Below are 22,500 nucleotides of genomic sequence, written 5' to 3' on the forward strand. Positions count from 1 at the left end.
ACACACACACACACACACACACACACACACACACACAYATATATATATATATATATATATATATATATTAGGGATGTAACGATATCAGAATTTCACGGTATGGTAATACCTCGGTATGAATGGCAAGGTACAGTATTTATTGAATCATTTACAGGAAAAACAAAACCAATAAAAAGACTCTAAAAAAGTGATTATTTACCTTAGCACTGAACATATCAATGACACAAATTAGTCGTCTATCTGTTAGCTTTGAAAGAACCTAAATTTTTCTATTTTAATTACAAAAAAATTATTAAACCATGGAAAAAAAAAAGTTTGTAATTAGTATTGTTGAAAACTCATCACATTCAACATTTAATCACTCACTCAGATAGAGATGGGTTTTTTTGCAAGGAAAATTATCATATGAATATAATCTGCTAAAAGCTGGGATCTCTGTGCATTTACAATGTCCCCTGCAACAGAAAAAACCCCTCTCATTTGGGACTGAGGATTCTGGGACAGAGAGATATGATTAAGCTAAGGTTGGTATACTACCTCCCAATATGCCACTGTCACTTTATCACAATTATCATGTTTACAAGTTCTTTTTGCACTATACTGTTTTTTTATCTGCACAACTCTGGTTTACTTTGCACTCTTTGCTATATGCCCTTAATGTCACTGTATTGTTTACAGTTTTTATTACATATGTATATTTTTTAGACCACATTTATGTGCAATGTATATACTGTAAATTTTCTTTTTTTCTTAAACTCTACTATTTTTTATATATACATATTTTATATTAATGTTAAGCACCTTGGGTCTGAGAGTAACGCAATTTCGATTCTCTGTATGTCTTGTACATGTGGCTGAATTGACAATAAAGCTGACTTTGACTTTGACTTGACAGCAGTGGGTAACGTTGTGCATCGTCTTTCCACTACTTGAGAGGACAAGGCATGAGTGAGATAGAGGTCTCTTTGCGGTACAAGTCAATGTCTGCATCAATCTGAGCAGTGCGCTGTGTTCTGCTGGCCCCTTGACTTTTAGTTGTATTCCCCAACTTGTATTTCAAGTGTATTTAGTGCCTGCATACCGTTTTTAGAAAGAATCCGAAAAGCTTCCACACATCTAATTTAAAACCCGCTTTCATTTAAAACCCCGATCATTTCCAGCTCTTTTTCTTCCCCGCTACTAGCAGCACACTCTATTTCCGCATTACTGGATCTGTATCGACAACAGACCGCAAAGGAATATGGCCACGCCTGGGCTGATGGGAATCGTAGTTCCCGCTACCTACCATTCGCTTCATTCACCTGAGCAAACTCTTCTCAGAAGACCTATAGTTTTATTGAGTCATTTACAATACCGTTACATACCTAATATATATATATATATATATATATATATATATATATATATATATATATATATATATATATATATATATATATATATGTGTGTGTGTGTGTGTAGTGTGTTAAATGAATATAATAGTTGATATGACTAGAACAAGCTCAAATAATGCATGTTGGCACAACATAATAAAGAAAAGCAAAGCTAATTTTAACCCCTGTAATTTGAAGTTACTGTAAACACAGTTCTTGTTTGGTTTCATAATCAGAGTTTAGCGCTGAACTTTATAAACAGCATCTGTGATTAACTTGAGCATCTAGAACAGCCTTTCAGAATCTGAGTTTGTTGGTTTAGAGGATATAAACGAGAAACGGCTGATTTACAGTAATCTTCTTTCTGACTGAGCTTGACGCTGAGCTTCATGAAATATACATCAGCTTCTCGACTCAAACTGTGCTCGTTTTCTTTATGAATTCTTTAGCAGAATATAGACGTGAATAATGTAAGAGAGATGGTCTCTAAATGAGAAATACGTCTCGGAGAGAAGCCGCAGTGGTCACATGATCTATTAGAGCTGTGCAAGCTTATGCTAATCTGTTAGCTCTGTATCATCATTAATTGGATTCAGAGGGATTTAATTCTTTGCTTTAATTTTAGTCATTTAAGTTTTTATTTGGGGTGGTAATTTTCATTTGACAGTGGTTAGCACTGTCGTCTCAGAGCAAGAAGGTTATTAGATCGAGTTGGCATTTCTGTGTGGAGTTTGCATGTTCTCCTCGTGTTGACTCGGGCTTCCTTCACACATGCATATAGGAGAATTGGATTAACTAAATTGTCTTTTGTGGATGAGTGTGTGGAAATGAAAGTGTATGGGTGTTTCCCAGTACTGGGTTGCAGCTGGAAGAGTATGTGTAAAACATGCTGGAATAGTTGGCGGTTCATTCCACTGTGGCAAGCCCTGATAAATAAAGGTACTAAGCTGAAGGAAAATGAATGAATGAATTTTCAGTTGAGTAATTTAGCATTCCTGCCATGAGGATAGCTTGTTGCTTGCATGAGATGGGATAAAATAAAAAGATTTAGTAAAGATTTTATGAATCTGTTTATATATACTTTTATTTATTTAATTTATTTGCTTTAATTATTTTAGAACTTTAACACTTAAAAGGCATATGGTGAAAATTTCACAAACAATAACAAATGAACAACCCATAAAAACACTGATTTTAACCTAAAAAAATTTATTCCTTATATTTTTGTAAAAATATATATATATTTTTTTAATTTACAAGATCGAATATGTGTGTGTGAGTGTGTGTATTTATATATATACACACACACACACATATATATATTTTTTACTTTTTTACTTTACTTGTAACAAACTAAAAATAAAATACAAAATAAATATTTAAATGTAATATTTAAATTACAAAAATGTGCTCCTCTGTTAGTCATAATATTTTAATGATTAGTTGTTCATTGAGGTGAAATTAAAAGAAACCTAAAGTAGATTTTACAATAAATATTTTAAGCGTGCCATTAGTTTTTGTTAATTATTTATGGAACAGATTTATTATACACTGAATAAAACTAAATATTTTAAGAAAATTGCTTGGAAACAATTTATATGGGCTGAATTTAAACAAGTTGAACATTACAACATTTCATTTCTTTGTTTAAATTCAGCCCGTGTAAATTGCAAAAGAAATTATAACAAAACAAATATAAAACTGTATTATTTAAATGAAATTACATGAAAAATGTAAATATTATATTTTTTTATATTTTGTTGAGTTTTTTTACTTTAACATTTAGTAAAACTGTTAGTCTATTTTGATCAATTAAACATGATTAACAGACACATCTTTCGACTAAATGTGTTGGAACTAATATTAATTAAGATTAATAATGCCTGTAGCTGTAGTTAGTTCATATTAACTATTAACTTAACTTAAAATACTTAATTTAACTTAAAATAATAAATACAAATCATCCATCTGCCTCATGTTGCTGAAATACATAATGACACAAGCAGAAACTCCCTGGAGTGTCTCATGTAACTTGGCATAGATTTGTGGTACGTTTGTGTCATCATCATGAGCGATTGAGCCAGTATTAACAGCAGATGTTTACAGCGGTATCTCGGTAACAGATCGAAAGCGTCGTCATCATTTACGTAAGACCTGAACATGAGCACACACGCTTCTGTCTGCTGTGGATATACACAACAGATGAAGAACGGCTGACGGCAACTTCTGCTGAGACATGCCCTGTAAAAAATATCCATAAATTAGCACTTTTCTGTATTTTGTAATTCGTGTTTTCGTTTTTCCCCATTTATTTATGCTTTTGTATTGCATTATGGGAGCTTGATCTTTCTTTCAACAACTTTTAACCTTGGAAAGTGTAAAAAACTGACTTTTATGAACATTTGTAATAGTTTGCAATGCTACATTGTCTGTGTTGGTGTTGTATATTACGCTACAGAAACCTTGCACACTTATTTCTCTAGATATTATTTCTAATGCATACTATTTTCCCCAAACTACTAAAATGTCAATAAAAGTCACTTTGGTAAACTGTAGAGTTGAACTTTCACTATTAAAAGTGGACAGAGCAGAGATCAACATCCCATAATGCAATTCACAACCGGAAATAAACAAAAAACACATAAAATACTCTTCATTGACAGGTATTTTTACAGTGTATAATCGCATGGTGTTTTGCTGTAAATATATAAGAATTAAAACTGTTCAACCATTTGCTAGTCACATACAGTATTTGGGAGGTCTATGCCACCCTGTGCTACCTGTTTAGAGTCATTTAACAATGCAAATATTAGTACAAAATAACAACGCAAATGTATTTTTTCTGTTTAGGCTCAGGTTGAAGCTCAGAAAGCCACACAGGAGTATCAGCGGGCCATTGAGATCCTGCGGGCAGCGAAAGAGACCATTGCTTTAGCAGAGGAGCGTCTGCTGGAGGAGGACAGCCGGCAGTTTGACTCGGCCTGGCAGGAGATGCTCAACCACGCCACACAGAGGGTCAGAAACACCAACCTCGTGTGCTGTTCAAATTGACCACCCTTTGGTTATGTTGGGGGCTGTTTTTGCCCTATTGACTTCCATTATAATGCAAAGCATGGCAGCATATGATCATGCATTCCTGCTGGCAAGAGTTAAAATGTTTAATTTATACAGTTAATCATCAATTGGCAGCATTAACCCTTTTACATAGGCATGTGCAAACAAGTGGCTTTATATGGAGTAAAACAGCAGATTAGTGTGTGCAGAAATACACTTACTGTGTTTACTATGTTCTGAGAGCAACACTACCTTTTTTTGCACTGCAACTGATGATAAACAGATAAAAATTGTACCTCTTGCCAACAGGGAAACATGGCTTTGCAACCAATAAATGCCATTACACTCTCAGAAATACAGTTATATCACTGGGGTGGTACCTTTTCAAAAGGTACAAATCTGTACCTAAAAGGTCCAAATTAATACCTCAAGTCTACATATTAGTACCTAAACATTTTAAGAGGAACACTTTTGTACTTTTTAGGTACTAATATGTACCCTTGAGGTATTAATATGGACCTTTTAGGTACAAAATTGTACCTTTTAAAAAGGTACCACCCCAGTGACAGATTGCGTACCTTTATTTCTGAGAGTGTATAATGGAAGTCAATGGGGCAAAAACAGCCCCCAACATAACGAAAGGGGAGTCAATTTGCCCAGAGTGTATATTGTAGTTTTTTTTGTACATTTTCAAAGTATTTTCCCCTAAAATATGTGTAAAAACAAGGGTTAATATGCTTTGCTCTGATTGGCTGTTTCAGATTTTTTCAACACATTTCTAAACAAAATAGTTTTAATAACTCATCTCACTTTTATTTTGGATGCGATTAATTATAAGCACTGAAACATTTTAAATAATATTTAATCTTTTTTTTCAAATATTTTAAAATAATTAATTTTATTGTATAGATTTTAAAACATGCCATTTAATATACAGTAATGAAAATCTTTAAAGTATTGCCATCAATAATATTGCAAATAACAACATATAAAACATTATTTAATTACATAAATACCTTTATTTCTGAGAGTGTATAATGGAAGTCAATGGGGCAAAAACAGCCCCCAACATAACGAAAGGGGAGTCAAATTGCCCAGAGTGTATATTGTAGTTTTTTTTTGAACATTTTCAAAGTATTTCCCCCTAAAATATGTGTAAAAATAAGATTTATCACCAAACATCATTACATTTGCTGAAAAACAGAGAAAGTCGTGGCCAAATTAAGCCTCAAAATCACCCCAGAGTGGATGAAATCATCCCCAACTGCACATAAGGGTTAATATGCTTTGCTCTGATTGGCTGTTTTAGGTGATGGAGGCGGAGCAAAGCAGGACGCGCAGTGAAATGGAGCACAGAGAAACTGCGGCCAAATACAACGCCGCCATCAGCCACATGAGACAGCTGGAGAAAAAGCTGAAGCGCACCATCAACAAATCCAGGTCAGAGACGGGAGTGTGTGTTTCTGATATACACAGATTTCTTTTGGCTTGATGGATTTATGTTCATTTACTTGTTTTCCATCGGCTTAGTTCCTTATTTATCACGGGTCGTCACAGGTGAATGAACCACCAACTATTCCAGCATATGTTTACTGCAACCCAGTACTGGGAAACACCTTTACACACTCATTCACACACACACTCATACACTACGGCCAATTTAGTTCATCCAATTCACCTATGACCCTATGCCAACACGGGGAAAACATGCAAACTCCACACAGAAATGCCAACTGGCTGTATTTGGGATTTATATTTTTTATATTAAACATCAGTATTTGGGAATAAAATGATTTGTGTTTCAGGAAACCCACAAACTGCTTCCCGTCTCTTGTGAAAGTCTTGTGTAAGAGTGCGGTGTGTTGTGTTTGGCATCTGCTGTGCAGTAATGTCTTCCAGATGTGTTTCTGCTGCTGGAATGTGCTTCTCTGGCCTTTTATACAGCTCTGAAAGACAGACTCTGATCATCCCTGCTCTTTCTCTCCCTCTGCAGGCCGTACTTTGAACTGAAGGCAAAGTATTATTTACAGCTTGAGGTGAGTTAGAATTCATTTAACACAAAAAAAACTTGTTTTTAAGTATTAAGAGTTCTTACTATAAGTTGTGTTGCTTTTTTACTTTTCCCTGACAATTAATAAGTAATTTCACTCTAAAATATGATTACTGTGGGAAAAAAACACTAGTTAAATCTAAAAAGATTTAAATTCATGCAGTTTATGCATCACTGTCATTTGTTGTACTGATTTTAAATGGTTGGTGTATACATAATTGAATTACCTTTGTATTAATTAGAACAATTGACAAAATATAAATCAAAATGCTGTCAAAGTTTTATGTAATTTATTAGAATGGCCAAAAAAAATAATGAAAATAGAAATGATCAATTAATCACACATGCGCATTTTGGTAATCAGGATTTGCTAATTATTCATTCATTTTCCTTCGGCTTAGTCCCTGATTTATAAAGGGTCGCCACAGTGGAATGAACCGCCAATTTGCTAATTAATAAATAACAAAATAATTTAATAACTAAACTAATAAATGTGTTTTATAATTAAATATAAATTTTAGGGCAGTAGATTTATTGTGATGCATCCAAAATAAAAGTTTGTTTTGACAATTTAAGCCTGTGTAGTGTGTTTGTTTATTGTGTATATTTAAACATATAATGTGACATATAATTAAAACACCAAGCTATGTATACATGTACAAAACATATTATGTACATATAAATTATATATAAATATATATATATATATATATATATATATATATATATATATATATATATATATATATATATATATATATATATATATATATATGCAGTTAAAGTCAGAATTATTAGCCCCCCTTAATTTTATATATATAACAAACCCCCTTTAACAAAACCGCCTTTAATTTTGTTATATATATATATATATATATACATTATAGTACAATTTATATGTACATAATAAATAAATTATATAAATATAAATATATGAAAATATATAAATATATTATATAAATATATATAATTATTAGCCCCCCTTTAATTTTGATTTCTTTTTAAAATATTTCTCAAATGATGTTTAACAGATTTAGGAAATTTTCACAGTATGTCTGATAATATTTTTTCTTCTGGAGAAAGTCTTATTTTTTTTATTTCGGCTACAATAAAAGCAGTTTTAAAATAAAAAAATAATAATTTTAAGGTCAAAATTATTAGCCCCTATATTTAAGCTATATTTAAAATTATAAGCTATTTTTTTTCCCCGGTCACATGCAGCAACTGAAGCGTCGGGTTGACGAGCGTCAGGCTAAACTCACCCAGGCCAAAGCTGAATACCGAAGCGCCCTGAGGAACCTGGAGACCATCTCAGACGAGATCCACGAGCGGCGCCGGCTGTCCGCCATCGGGCCCCGGGGACGAGGGGTCGGGGCTGAAGATGACGGGGCCACCATTGATGACATCACCAACTTTAAAATGGAGTCTGACGGCATATCCAGTGAGTCAAATCAGTCATGATACAAAAAAAAAAAAAAGTAATTTGACTATTAAGGTTTCCTTCTAAATCACTGTGGTGATTTTCTACATTATACGTTGAATTTTCAGTGTTTAGTCAAGTAATTAAATAACTTATTAAGTGACTTTGTAAACATTGTAATTAAAAATGTTTTAATGATGTAATGAAGGCAGCTTGATGGCTTAGTGGTTAGCACGGTCGCCTCACAGCAAGAAGGTCTTTGGTTCGAGTTCCAGTTGTGCCAGTTGGCGTTTCGTTTTGCATGTTCTCCTCGTGTTGGTGGGGGTTTCCTCCGGGTGCTCCGGTTTCCCCCACAGTCCAAACACATGCGCTATAGGGGAATTGGGTACACTAAATCGACTGTAGTGTATGAATAAGAGTGTGTATGGGTGTTTTGCAGTACTGGGTTGCAGCTGGAAGGGTATCCGCAGAGTAAAACATATGCTGGAATAGTTGGCGGTTCATTCCACTGTGGCGAACCCTGATAAATAAAGGACTAAGCCGAAGGAAATTTAATAAATGATGTAATTAGTAATTAATCAGTTGAAGTAACTTACCCAACACGGACTACAACCCGCTGTGACGTAGATTCCCGAGCTCTATCCTATTTAGCATGCGAATTAGTATGCAGCACATGAATATCTCCGCGTTTGCTCCACAGTGATGTCTGTGAATCTGGAGGATGGCTGTAATGGCACCACCTCAGAGGAGGATCCGGAGACTTCAGAGTCCAGCTGCAGTGTGAGCTCCACATCTGTGCCTCTGGATATGCCCTGCCCGTACCCGTCCTCTGCATCGCCGTACCCACTGTTGTCCTCCTCCTGCCCGTACCCGTCCTCCGGCTGTCCTGACATGCTCCAGATGCCCGGCTCCGGCTCTCTGGAGGGCTTCGAGCGCGTGTCTCCAGTGCTGGGCCCTCGCAGCGAGTGCAGCGGCGCTTCGTCTCCAGACTGCGAACAGGAGAGAGGTCAGAAAAGCTTCAGCTTAAGGAGAATTTATCAAATGTTTGGAGTCAGTCATTGTTGTTTTACATTATATGTTACTCTTTATTCTCTTTATTAAGACACAACCAGAAAATAAAGCGTCTAGCTGGATTTTTTGGGGTGTAATTGTTAAAGACATATGAAAGAAAGAGATGCCAGAGCGGTTGTCAATATCGCCTGAATTGATGGTAATAGGAATGCTGGAAAGCACAGACAGGTTTTAATTTGTCATGTCATTCCTGCTAAAAAGCAGCTGATAATGATCCTAAATCCATTCCTAATGATATTTGGAGAGACAAACAGCTGATGAAACAAATACAGTCATGAAATGGCCCCCAAAGAGTCCAGACCTGAATATTATATACAGGGTAGGCCATTTAGATGGATACACCTTAATAAAATGGGAATGATTGGTGATATTAACTTTCTGTTTGCGACATATTAATATATGTGGGGGGGCACACTTTTCAAAATGGGTCGTGACCATGGTAGCCATTTTGAAGTCGGCCATCTTGGATCCAACTTTTGTTTTTTTCAATAGGAAGAGGGTCATGTGACACATCAAACTTATTGGGAATTTCACAAGAAAAGCAATGGTGTGCTTGGTTTTAACATAACTTTATTCTTTCATGAGTTATTTACAGGTTTCTGACCACTTTGGCCATTGTGTTGGATTGTCAATGCAACCCTCTTCTCCCACTCTTCACACACTGATAGTCACCGCAAGATGCCAACATAGGCTTTTAGTATCCGTAGTTTCAGGTGCTGCACATCTTGTATAGGCAATTTTATAGGCAATATAAGATTCACCTGGATACAAGAAGAAAGACAGAACATGCTAAATCTAAGGAGGAAATCTAAGAAATGAAGATGCTTGATATTATAGAGCACATCATTTCAGAAAAGACTCAACAAAAGTCTGTTTTAAATGTATAAAATTCGAACACTACGATAACAGCATTTGTGTGCTTTCTAACAGGTGAAAGGGCAGAAGGAGCAGAAGTCAAACCCGAACAAACAACCAACAACAGCAGTCAGAAAAGCTCAGACCTGGAGAAGAGTCTGCGCAGTTTATCCCTGCAAGCCCCAGACGACAACCACAACGAGAACGAAACAGACGCTCGTTCATTCACTGTGAGCTGCAACACGCCAGCAGTGCTGCTAAACAGTGTTTAATACACACTCCACACGCTAGACTGAGTTGTGTTGTGAAGTGTGTGAAACTATTTGATCATCTCAGTATTACGGAGAAAAGCTCATCATCATCTCAGACTGGATTCAAAACCCATGACAGTATTGAAGACCAACCCAAGCTCATTATGGATACGTACCCCTATATACATTTCTGGAGAGCGCCAAATACGTCCCAGGAGATATGTCCCAGTTTTTTTTTGTGCTGTTTTTGCGAATCCACCAGAGGCCGCTGTGTACATTGCCATGCCATTCATGCCTGCTCTTCTCGCGTAAATCCACCAGAGGCCGTTTTCAATTGACTGACTGATTGACCAACGATCACCACAACCTTCCCCTTTTATTAACCCAACCGATAGTGTTTTCAAAAACACAGATTGACCCAATTACAAACCAAACCAACAGTGTTTTCAAAAGCAATCCAGAGAAAGAAAACCCCTTGCGTCTGCCTGATTTTTACCATGTTTTCGGATTTTACCACGTTTTCACCCTGTTATTTACTTGTTTAATTTATTTTTTTGTCTCTTATTTTACCTGCTTTCTAGAACCGTTCTTTGCCGGACTTGAACCCTGTCATCGTGGTTGACTCCGCTCTGTGTCTCAAGTCCACCAATGTACATGGTAAGCCCCTGAGCAAACTGGTCACAGCGGAAGAGTCATCCACACGGAGTAAAGCGCTCAGCTGGTAGCGCGAAAACAAACAGAAGCCATCGCTGGCATCATACCGCCCTGTAGCCTTCGTATTAAAGACGAAATGCAGCCATACGTACCTCTGGCTACTTAATTCGCACTCTCCAGAAACGTATACAGGTGTACATATTCACAATGAGCATGTGTTGCAACCTACCGACAGTTATTAGACATCAGCTATGAAGTGGCGACCATACTGAACTTTTTAGTCGTCACTGAGTGGATGTTCTTCATGTCTTCCTCAAATATGTGTGTCCTGAAAACAGTGCCATACACTAATATTGGTATCTTTGCTAAATGTGAGGTAAGAAAGCTGTGAAAAATGTCTTTAGTGTTTAACCTTTTTGATATTTTGCTCAAATAATGAACATTTCATTGGAAACAGACCAAATCGCTTGATTCTGATTGGCTGATGAGCATTCTAAAGTGTGCCCCCTATGCTCAGATAAAGTAGTTCCGGCAGGTAAGCACAATACAGCTCCATATCACTACGCTGAATGATTTCGCGGTCAAAATCTCATCAAAACACAACTCAAGGCTTTGGAGGAGATGTGGAAGAACTAGTGCTGCACACAGGAGCAGTTTGAGGACACAAACCTGACTAATGTCTCAAATACAACATCTGAACAGTGGCTTTAGGTGTTTAACCATATTATAAGTGGAATAATTGACTGCGGTCCATTGACCAAGATATTTTTTAAGTATATTTCCATTGATATTTTGCATTTTTACTACACCAGAGTGACGAGAAACCGAAAGCTGTCTATGCTGTCCAAATGCTCTACTCAGGGGACTGTTTGAGTGGCACAGCTGGAGATCTGCAGATGTTAGTTTGGTCTTCAAAACTACAATCCAATGCAACTAATATCACCACACCTAGTTTAAAAGGGTTTCAGTCATAATAAAGAAACACTTTCATGCACTAATAAATTCAAGCACTCAAGTTTTAAAAGATTTTTGGTTCATTTTTTGAGCAAAACACCAAAAATATAGTCGAATTGATTTATACCCTTGCAAATTCTGGCTTTTATTCAACCAGCAAGTTGTTGTTTTTTTGGACTGTACATGACATGAGCTTCCCGCAAAATATAATAAGACAATAATAAAATATTTCTCAGCTTTTATTTACATTTGAACAAAAACTTTAAGTCAGAATTTGCCCGGGATACTAATAATTTCAGGCTTGACTGTATAGTTTTTCACAGCATCCATTGTTCATATGTACCCATGATGCATATACAGCGAGGAAAACAAGTGTTGAACATTTCATGGTTTTCCCTGGGGATAATATTTCTAAAGGAGCTGTTGACATGGAATTGATTTCAGCTGCTGTCTGGGCGTTCCCTGCCTTTCTACACCTCCCTTTCTTCATCTGTTCAACACTTTTTCCCTGCGTAATTTCATTTTATTATGCATAACTTCATTTGTGAATTGATTAGATTTGTTTTCTTTGCATATATAGATTTCTGTGGTTGTTATCCTCATCTGGTAGAAATTTCAAGTCAACACCACCTTGAGAAATATGTTTTCAGGGAAAAATGGTGACGTGTTGAATACTTATTTTCCAGCTGTATTAGTGGTTGTATACAAAGTCTGTATTTTCAGTCTTCTGCATTGGCGTCTCACTAGCTGACTCCAAACCAACTCAAACTTGCACATATTGACTGTTTCAGCATAAACTATTAAATGTGTCGTCAATTTTCCTGATGTGAATGAAGCTTTCGGCTGAAAATCAGCTAGTGGACGCCAGCACTTATTTTTTTACTCAGTCGGCGTCCTGCGATGAAGTTTGTCACGTCTTAGACTATGTGTTTTTCACTCCACAGGTTATTACGTATTCATATTGAGGTAAAGTTGATTTTTTATTCACACATTCAGACTTTCTCCTTAATAATATCATTTCAGAAAAGTATTATTTGCAAATCATATTAGCAGCCAATGACTATCAAAGTACAGCATCGAACACAAGTCAATCAAATAGTGTCCTGCTGGTCCTACATCACCCAACCCCGCTCTAAGTTGGGATCGAACCGGCTACCTTCCGCATTGGAGTCGGTTGCTCTAACAAGAAGGCTAAAGACTATGGCCTATTGCATTTGTTGCTAGAGCATCCTTTAGAGGTCAGAGGAGTGAGGTTTACCTGCACAGCACTTCACTAGCTGGCCTCCGTTACACTAATGTTGTTTTGAAGTTATATTTAAATGAGATTTCAGACCCAATATTAAAATTAGCATGGGAAACAATATAGGGAGTGTTAAAGGAAAGAATGTGCGGATATAAAACCAACTTAACCTCAATTTGTCATGTAAAGAGGGACTCAAAGTGTAGTTCAAAGCTATATATTTATACTCAATGTTGGTCGTGTTTTCATGTCATGAATATGTTTTCATCGCACAAAAGTTCTTATTTGTGTAATAAACAGATGCTCACAGCATGAGTCTCTTTCCACTGTTGTGATTTCACAGTAAGAGTCCTTTCGTCCAAAACAGCGATGCGATCTAATAAAAAAAAGCAGTGGATTAGCTAAAAAATGTGTTTTTTGACATCATAAACTGAGTAAAAGATTAAGTTTATGCCATTACTTTCCTTTTTTGTTGTTGTAGCTACATCTTTAAAGTGTTGACGGCTATTAGGAGCCCTTAAATGAACGTTAGGGTCAATCTGTAGGTTTATTGTAAATAACTTAAGAATGCTTAAAGATTTCTCTTACTTGAAATGATTAGTTTATTAGATGAATAATTCTTGTAGTAATATTGGTTATTTTATGTTTGTAGTAATAAATAATTATTGGTAACCCAATATTTGGCTTAAGAATGGTCAAAAGCTGGGAAATAAATACAGAAAAAATACAAATCAATGATTTACAGAGTAGGAGATTAAATGCAAGTAAGAAAATGGTGGGATTATTCACTTATTTGGAAGTGAAATTTGGTGTAGACCGGAGTCTCAGTTTATAATTTATGTTCTGTCTTCGAAATATAAATGATGAGTATTTTAGCATGATTTCAACACAATATTTTCAGAATTTACATTATTTTTGAGCAGATTTAAGTTGGTCTGGGATAATTAATTTTAATTATTAATTAGTTATTAATATTGGTTTACCTTTAAATGAAAAAACTATAACTTTTTCATAATTTTATTTAATAGCACTCTCTGTCTTTTAGGATTAGATGTTGAAGTCAAAAACTCTCGGTCACACATGTTTACAGGTCGTTGATGGATCCTGAAGATGCAGAAAGACGTCAGCAGCTCGTCTCTTCACATCTGCATCATCACAGCACCCAAACAACTCACTTCACATCAACGTCTGCGGTCATATTTCTGTCTGACAGAACCTGGCCATGTGAATTCACTTTAAAACACACACACACACGCACGCACGCACGCACGCACGCACACACACACACACACACACACACACACACACAAACACACACTACAAGACCTCAGTGCTGTGCAATGATTCAAAACATCATGTTTGACCTCACAGCTTGAATCTAATTGTTTTGTTTATCACACAGTGCCCAAAATGATAAATGTGCACATTATGTTGTGAAAAACCTAAAATGTTGTTGTTTTTGTAGTGTTCCTGTTATCTAATAGTAAACTAGTGAGTTCAATTCAGCATGAAAATTGGTATAAATGAAATTTAAGCCTTCTTAGCTAATAAATAAAGAATTTAGCTTAAAAGAAAATTAACAATGTATACAAAAGAAAATAAAAAAGCTTAAAATGCAGCTGTATCCCTTCAGGTGACTCGGTCACACACATGTAAAATGCCACCTGGAAGTCAGTAACAATGTCCTTTTGTTTGTTTAAATGATCTTCATTCAAGTTAAGCAAATCAGTGTAAATATTATTAGAGAACTAGTGTAAACTATCTGAAAAAAAAAATATATAGGCTAACGTTACAGTAATGCGCATGCGCTTTAGCACTGATTAACCGAATGTTTACTGTAGGCTCCTCGTGTTGATGTGAACTCTATCATAAACAGTATTTTGTAATGATCTCAGTGACTAACATGTGAACCTTCGGACTCACTCGTGAAGCAGAGTGGAGGTCATCATGGCTCTCCGACGGACGCAGGTGGTAGGATTGGCCGTGTTTGTGCTGTGTTTTAGCGGACTGCAGCTCCTCCTCCAGGCCGCGGACCCTCCGTCTTATGTGGCGGCGGTGTACGAGCACCGAGTGCTGCTGAACCCGAAGCCCGGAGCCCCGCAGGAGCGCAGATCCGCCCTGCTGCACATGAGGACTAATCTCCGGGTGCTGGAGGAGCAGAGTGCGCTGGCGGCACAGCAGGTAACTTATGTAACAGGAATATTACTGAAATGGTAGTTCACCTAAATAAAAGACCTGTCAGGGTTTCCCAACACATGAATACTGCTTGTTTCTATCTAATTAAATATGCAAATAATGCTCAAGCAGCCCCCTAAAATGACACTTCAGGGTTAGGGTTAGGATTTGTCAACACGTTATAACTGCTTATAAATAAATATAGTCATTAAACATGTTTCTATATTAAATTAAATATAAATAAAGAGCAATCAACCCCCAAAAAATGACATTTCAGGGTTAGGGGGGTTAGGGTTTCTTAACACATTATAACTGCTTATAAATGAATATGGTCATATTAATTTAAGTATAAAAAAAAGCGCAATCAACCGCCAAAAATGAAGTTTCAGAGTTATAGTTAGGGTTTCTCAACACATTGTAACCACCTATAAATGTATATAGTCATTAAACATTTTTCTATTCAATTCAATATGTAAATAAGGCTCAAGCAGCACCCAAAAATGACATTTCAGGGTTAGCGTTTCTCAACACAATATATCTGCCTGTAAATAAATACAGTCATTAAACATGTTTCTATATTCAATTATATACAAATAAGACAGCACAGCAGGTAACTTACAGCACAGGAACATTACTAAAGTGATAGTTTTTCCTGTTGCAGTTTCTATCACAGACAAGTAGATAGGCCCACCTACTGAAGAATGTTGAAATGTTGGTTTCTATATTATTATTTTTCCAATGGAAATCACTGGCTGCTTTACTAGTGAAATTCTGTGGTTTACAGAACAGAACATGTCAAACATTTTTATTTCAGTCATATATGGTATTAAACAAGTCACTGTTTTGTAATTGTCCATTAATTACTATTATTTCACTAAATATATTGGTATTTTTAAATGAATGCAGCATGATACAAACAAACCTTTAAGACTATTTTCTAGTTTTAAAAGAAAGGGTGACCTGTTTTGGTTGTACCAAAAACATATTACATTTAGATGTCAAATTCAAATTCCAGTCACAGCTTTTATTGTAGGTTAATAATGATCCACAACTTGATTTGCTTTTTTTCTTTTTTAAACTATTATTACTTAATTTATCACTTTAATATTTACACTTTATGTCATTACATCTTAATTATTTAGCTTAATTAGTGCTTGTGAATAATAACATTTCTAGTCTATATAACAAGTTCTATTCTATTCTATATCTATATATATGTGTGTGTATTATTAAATCAGGGCGCCCAGATTATAGTGTTTCCAGAAGATGCCATTCATGGGTTCAACTTCAGCAGATCTTCAATCTCTGGTTATCTAGAGAGCGTCCCTGACCCGAAGGAGATCACATGGAGCCCGTGTGCAGATCCACACCGCTTCCCAGACACTGAGGTAACACACTCAGATTTACTGCTCATTCTTAAATCTCAAGTGACATTAAAAACACCTTTAGAAGCACTTTTCAATCCCTGTGATCTTTAACATTATCTATACTACAGGCTTGTCGAATGCTTGATTCTGATTGGTTGATAAGCATTCTATGGTGTGCTGTTATCTTCAGATAAAGGCACAGCTAGAGTAGTTCCAGCAGGTTTTGAGACCATTACAGCTCCATATCACTACGCTGATTGATTTCAGTTATTTCACAGTCAAAAATCACATTAAAACAACAGAAGTCGTAGGAGAAGATGTGGAAGAAACTAGTGCTACACAGGAGCAGTTTGAGGACAAAAACCTGATGAAAGATGTATTATGGACCATCTCCACTGAGTGTATGGTACAGTACGGTACGCTTTTATGGCCATTTCCACTGTCAAAGGGTACCTAAAAGTGAACCATACCATACCACTTTTTGGTAACCCTTTGCAAAGAGTACCAAGCAGGACTAAAGGGTACCAAAAGGCAGAGCTAGACACGCAGCTGAAGGCTTTTGGTTTACATAGAAATGTCACTCGTTTATGTAGCTAGCCAAAATGAAAACAAAAGAACCGCCATGTTGTAAATAAACAGCCGAGACATTACATCGTAATACTATATGCATATAATAACAAGCTATAGTGGACCCGAGCTCAAACAAACCTTGTCGTTGTCTTGATCTACAGCCACAAAATCTGCTGTGTCCTGTTGTTGTTTTAATGTTTGCGTGATTATTGAAATGCTTCTAACATCCGATCCTTTCAGAAACGAATAAACGCGAGAGTGAAGCCTTGTTGATGCCAGAGGTCAGAGGAGAATGGCCAGACTGGTTCTAGCTGATAGAAAGGCAACAGTAACTCAAATAAGCACTCGTTACAGCCGAGATCTGCAGAAGAGCATCTCTGAATGCACAAAAGCATCTCAGACTGGTTTCTTCAACATGAGTTTACTGTATTCAAATGGCCTCCACAGTCACCAGATCTCAATCCAATAGAGCACCTTTGAGATGTGGTGGAACGGGAGATTCGCATCGTAGATGTGCAGCCGACAAATCTGCAGCAACTGCGTGATGCTATCATGTCAATATGGAGCAAAATCTCTGAGGAATATTTCCAGTAGCTTGTTTAATCTCTGCCACGAAGGATTAAGGCGGTTCTGAAGGCTAAAGGGGGTCCAACCTGGTACTAGTAAGGTGTACCTAATAAAGTGGCCAGTGATTGTATAATAATGGTATTTAATTTATTTAAAGCCTATAATTTCTTCTTCAGGTCCTTCAACATCTGAGCTGTATGGCCCATAGGAACAGTCTCTTCGTAGTGGCCAACATGCCGTCCCGTCTGACCTGTAACCAAACCAGCGACCCTCACTGTCCCACAGACGGACAATACCAGTTCAACACTAACGTGGTGTTCAGCGATCAGGGCGTCATCGTGGCCCGGTATCACAAACAGAACTTATACTTCGAAGCAGCGTTCGACACTCCACCAGAGCGCCAGCACGTCACATTCCACACCCCGTTCGCAGGCCGATTCGGGATGTTCACATGCTTCGATATTCTGTTTCGGGACCCAGCGGTGACTCTAGTGAAGGAGTTGGGTGTTCGGCAGATTGTATATCCGACGGCGTGGATGAACCAGCTCCCCCTGCTGGCAGCGGTGCAGATTCAGCAATCATTCGCACATGCAGCGGGCGTTACATTACTAGCAGCTAACATCAAAGCTGCGGAGTACGGTATAACCGGTAGCGGCATCTTTACACCATGGGACTCTCTAATACATCACGACACACAAGGGAATTCTGGGAAACTGCTTGTGCGCAGAGTGCCAGTTTTAGATCCGTTATTTATTGGGGACGTAAAAAGCGATGTGCTTAAGCTAGCTCCATTTTCTGGATATCCAAAAATAGGATTAGAATCAGAAAAGACGCACGTTTGGTCTTTGAGTGATGCGAATTACTGCGAAAAAGACTTTGATTGTACATCTACGAGCTTTAACTCTATCATGATGCATGATAATTTCACTTTAGTGCCTTTGAGAGGTCATGAAGGGAATGTTAGCGTGTGCAGCGGCTCCGTTTGCTGCCAACTGCTGTTCCGGAGGTCTGAAACCCTGGAGTTTTACGCTCTGGGCGTCTTCAATGGTCTCCATGTGGTGAACGGGGTTTATTATCTGGAGGTTTGTGCTGTGGTGAAGTGTGCAGGTGGAGAACAGAGCAGCTGTGGAGGAGAAACTGAGCACGCTCATACAGTGGTGGATTTCAGGCTCACGGGGACTTTCGGGACTAAACATGTGTTTCCGGGGATTTTGGGAAACGGGATGACTCTGGATGTTCCGGATCATTCTGGATGGGAGGATGGAAATCGCTTTTATATGAGCCGGAGAGGGATGAGCGCTGGACTCGTGACGGCTGTGCTGTATGGGAGACACTACGAGAAAGACAACGACTGATTTTATAACACAAGTGAGAGAATTTGAGTTTAGACAGAGGAGAAATGTATTTGTTGACCCAAATATGAAGATTCGTCATTTTTATTAAACCTCAGTTTTGTTTAAAGCCTGTTTTGTTTTCTTCTGTGAATCAGTTTAAATAGTATCTCCTACACTGAAAAAGTGCTGCATGCAGAACTGTTGCGTTGAATTTAAACAAACAATTTAAGTTTAATAATGTTCAACTTAATTTGTTTGTTTAAATCCAGCCCAAATAAATTGTTTACAACCACTTAACGAAAAAAAAAATTGAGTAAATCTAAGGAATCATCTTTGAGTATTTTTTTTTTAGTGTATATAAAAAAAACTGGGAAAATATTCAGTATGACTCAAGCTATAAAATAAATCTTGTCAGAAAATTCCTGCATTTTATTATTATAATTTATAGACTACTTTAAATATTAAAATAGATGTTAAATGTCATATTCTAAATATTACACACACAACAAATAAGAAACAATCAGTTAATAGATTTAAAAGATTGTTGTATTGATTAAATAGAACCAGTCTGGGCAACTATTTAGCTATTACATACTCTAAATATATTAAGATAATAATAAAATCTTAATTAATTATCAATAAATCTTATTAATAAAATATTTGTATTAATAAATGTTAAAGCTCTAAAAATATTACTGTTTCCAAGAATTCATGTTGTTGCCACAATCAAGAGTTTAGGAAGCACCTGTTTCAGCACTGTTAACTTTCAATAGAGTCAATAGAGAAGAGAAACACTCAACACTTCAGCTTTGATAAACAGACACTTTTATTTCACTTTGACAGATACAGTACATTTGACAGTACGATGAAGTGTCCATCGGTGACCCTCACCATACCCAATTTCTGTAGGTGACCCTCACCAATCCTATTTTCGGCGGTGACCCTCACCATACCCATTGTCGTCGGCGACCCTCACCAAACCCTTTATCACTGGTGACCCTCACCATACCCATTTTTCGCTGGGGACCCTCACCAATCCCATTATTCATTGGTGACCCTCACCATAACCATTATCACCGGTAACCCTCACCAAACTCATGAATCATTGGTGACTCTCACCATAACCATTATTCATAGGTGACCCTCACCAAACTCATTAATCATTGGTGACTCTCACCATAACCATTATTCATAGGTGACCCTCACCAAACTCATGAATCATTGGTGACTCTCACCATAACCATTATTCATAGGTGACCCTCACCATACCCATTTTTCGCTGGGGACCCTCACCAAACCCATTATTCATTGGTGACCCTCACCATAACCATTATCACCGGTAACCCTCACCAAACTCATGAATCATTGGTGACTCTCACCATAACCATTATTCATAGGTGACCCTCACCAAACTCATTAATCATTGGTGACTCTCACCATAACCATTATTCATAGGTGACCCTCACCATACCCATTTTCGCTGGTGACCCTCACCAAACCCATTTTTCGCTGGAGACCCTCACCAAACCCATAATTTTTTCTTGCCCCTTCCCATGCCCAGCGTCTTCTTTTGTTCTCCACCTGGGCCTCCACTCTTGAGTCTTCAGACTGTCTCACTCACTGCTATGTGGCATAGTATGAGAAATAAAATTAATTAACCAACTTGCTTGTTATTTTATTAAATAGTAAATCAACCAGATCAGCTTAATATCCAAACAAGTGTTTTATAAAGATGAATGCTTTATGTGTTTTGCTTGTAAACTGTACCTGTTGATGCAGTAGCAAAACCTTCTCCAAAACCCTCGCAATCTTTTCTTCATCTGCCCAAGACGTCCAGAAGCTGGCGGTTTTGATCTAGAAAAGGCAAGACATGAACATATATGAAAATTATAGTAAACTCATGATGAATTTGAGCATTTTATGTGAGACTTTGTGTCTATGCAAGCATCCGAGCAACCACTGTTAGCTAATAATATAGACGTGAGTGTGTTCAACATGTTTACTTGAGTTCTGTGAGCAGCAGATGTTGGACACCCTCTTCATCGTTGCTGGCCGATGGCTGAGGGTACATCTCAGGCACCAGATGTGTGATGTTGTCCAGCAGATGCAGCATCAATGTGTTATACTGCTGCTGTTCATCAACCACAGTAGGAGCACTGCACATACAAGTAAAAACACAACACCTTACTAACTACACCAGTCACTTTACATACAAGTACAGCTCCATCAGACTGCTCTCTGTGTTCACACAAGCTCATTAATTCACACAAACTCACTACATCAAGCACTCACCGAAAGATGGCAGGTCCAAACACCATAGCCAGATTCTCGGTGGACAGAATGTTTTGCTGACTCTTGGTGGCCACACGGGAGAGGAAGAACAGGAGGTAGGAGAGGACGTTAAGATGTTCCTCTGGTAGAGTGTTCAGGATCCTCCTCATTGATGTATTGCGTTCTTCCTCTTTTGCATCTACGAATATAACAAATTGGTTTTGTTGCGTATCAAGAACACACGATGTTCGCTCATCACCATCAAGCTTCACTTACCCTGAAACACCTGCAACAGTTGCTTCCCATGCAGCTCTGGAATGAGGCCTCCAGGCAGGGCCTTCAAGAAAAACTTCAACAACGAGGCTAAAGGATGAACATCCTTGAAGTCAAACTCCGGGAAGCCTCCATTGTGAATACTTTTCTTCAGCTCCTGGTACTGTTTCACCTTCCCATCAACGCCGAAGAGGCCGTTAATGAGGAGGCCTAAACAAATACACGTTTAACAAACACAAACTTGCCATGTGAGTGATATGGAGAAGTGTGGTGAATTACACACACCATGCTTGTCCAGGAACTGCACCATCTCTGTCAGTACTAGAGGAAGGCCTTGCCTCATTTGTCCACATCGCCTCAAGTGACTCAGTGGCACACCAAATTTAACACTTGGTGTTTCCACCTGCACAAGCCAGAAAATTAGAAGAATAGCAAGAAAAAACGAGTTTACATGTTTAATAGTGTGTATTCTAGTCAGGAAATATGACATTGTAGCCAATTGTGTATACATTTGCGTGTTAAGTCAAGTAAATTGGGACACATTTTGCCATTGACATGCCTAAGGAAAAGTGTCCCAATTCACCTGAATTCACTTTGCAATACACATGTCAATGCAAACAAGAGATATGAGGAATAAAAACATTACAATCTCTTTATTAAGTGTAACTGTGTTATGTTGTATAAGTTACTTACACACAATGACAAGACTGCCATGTTGAGGAGAGGATTGGGGAACCAATCGCAGTCCAAAGCCGAGGGTCAAACCGGTGAAGGGTCAAAACCGGGAGTTCAAAATCGCAGTCCAAAATCGTGAGTCAAAACCAGAAACGAGTCGAAAACCGAGAGCCAAAACACGAGGGGAATCCAAAATCGTAAGTCAAGTCCGAGAAAGAAGTCAAAAACCGAGAATCAAGCCGAAGTAATCAAAGTAAAATCGCAAATCTCACAAAACACCGCCAACTACACCGAACGCCAAACACCAACAGAGGATTCTATTTAGAACACCGGGATACACGCGCGC

General features: G+C 37.5%; 3 protein-coding genes across 4 annotated transcripts in view; 2 read left to right on the plus strand and 1 right to left on the minus strand.

The window, feature by feature from the left end:
• sh3bp5a (SH3-domain binding protein 5a (BTK-associated)) overlaps window positions 1-13,234 on the plus strand; it is a 35,572-nt gene extending 22,338 nt beyond the window's left edge. The window contains exons 4-9 of the mRNA XM_677677.11: window positions 4,224-4,388; window positions 5,737-5,867; window positions 6,421-6,463; window positions 7,699-7,918; window positions 8,598-8,903; window positions 9,899-13,234. Coding sequence (XP_682769.5) covers window positions 4,224-4,388; window positions 5,737-5,867; window positions 6,421-6,463; window positions 7,699-7,918; window positions 8,598-8,903; window positions 9,899-10,095 — 1,062 coding nt within the window. The 3' untranslated portion in view covers window positions 10,096-13,234. The remainder of the gene's footprint in view (window positions 1-4,223; window positions 4,389-5,736; window positions 5,868-6,420; window positions 6,464-7,698; window positions 7,919-8,597; window positions 8,904-9,898) is intronic.
• Window positions 13,235-14,748: 1,514 nt separating this feature from the next.
• btd (biotinidase) lies at window positions 14,749-19,062 on the plus strand. The gene is given in 3 exon segments (NM_001045844.1): window positions 14,749-15,103; window positions 16,336-16,485; window positions 17,778-19,062. Coding segments are annotated over 3 exon segments (1,563 nt in total). The 5' UTR covers window positions 14,749-14,869; the 3' UTR covers window positions 18,957-19,062.
• A 677-nt stretch (window positions 19,063-19,739) lies between these two features.
• Window positions 19,740-22,500, minus strand: part of LOC101885216 (protein FAM13A) — a 3,375-nt gene continuing 614 nt past the window's right edge. The window contains exons 1-7 of one of the 2 annotated variants that reach the window (XM_073931353.1): window positions 22,173-22,500; window positions 21,765-21,882; window positions 21,483-21,689; window positions 21,228-21,405; window positions 20,939-21,091; window positions 20,703-20,789; window positions 19,740-20,555 (exon numbers count right to left, since the gene is read on the minus strand). The exon at window positions 22,173-22,500 is cut by the window's right edge and continues 614 nt beyond it. In XM_073931353.1, the coding sequence (XP_073787454.1) occupies window positions 20,549-20,555; window positions 20,703-20,789; window positions 20,939-21,091; window positions 21,228-21,405; window positions 21,483-21,689; window positions 21,765-21,882; window positions 22,173-22,193 (771 nt within the window). In that variant the 5' untranslated portion in view covers window positions 22,194-22,500 and the 3' untranslated portion in view covers window positions 19,740-20,548. Of the gene's footprint in view, window positions 20,559-20,702; window positions 20,790-20,938; window positions 21,092-21,227; window positions 21,406-21,482; window positions 21,690-21,764; window positions 21,883-22,172 lie in introns of both variants that reach the window. The other variant, XM_068215220.2, reaches the window with a different exon arrangement.

The sequence above is a fragment of the Danio rerio genome, chromosome 19 (genome assembly GCF_049306965.1).
Source record: "Danio rerio strain Tuebingen ecotype United States chromosome 19, GRCz12tu, whole genome shotgun sequence".
Classification (NCBI taxonomy): Eukaryota; Metazoa; Chordata; class Actinopteri; order Cypriniformes; family Danionidae; genus Danio; species Danio rerio.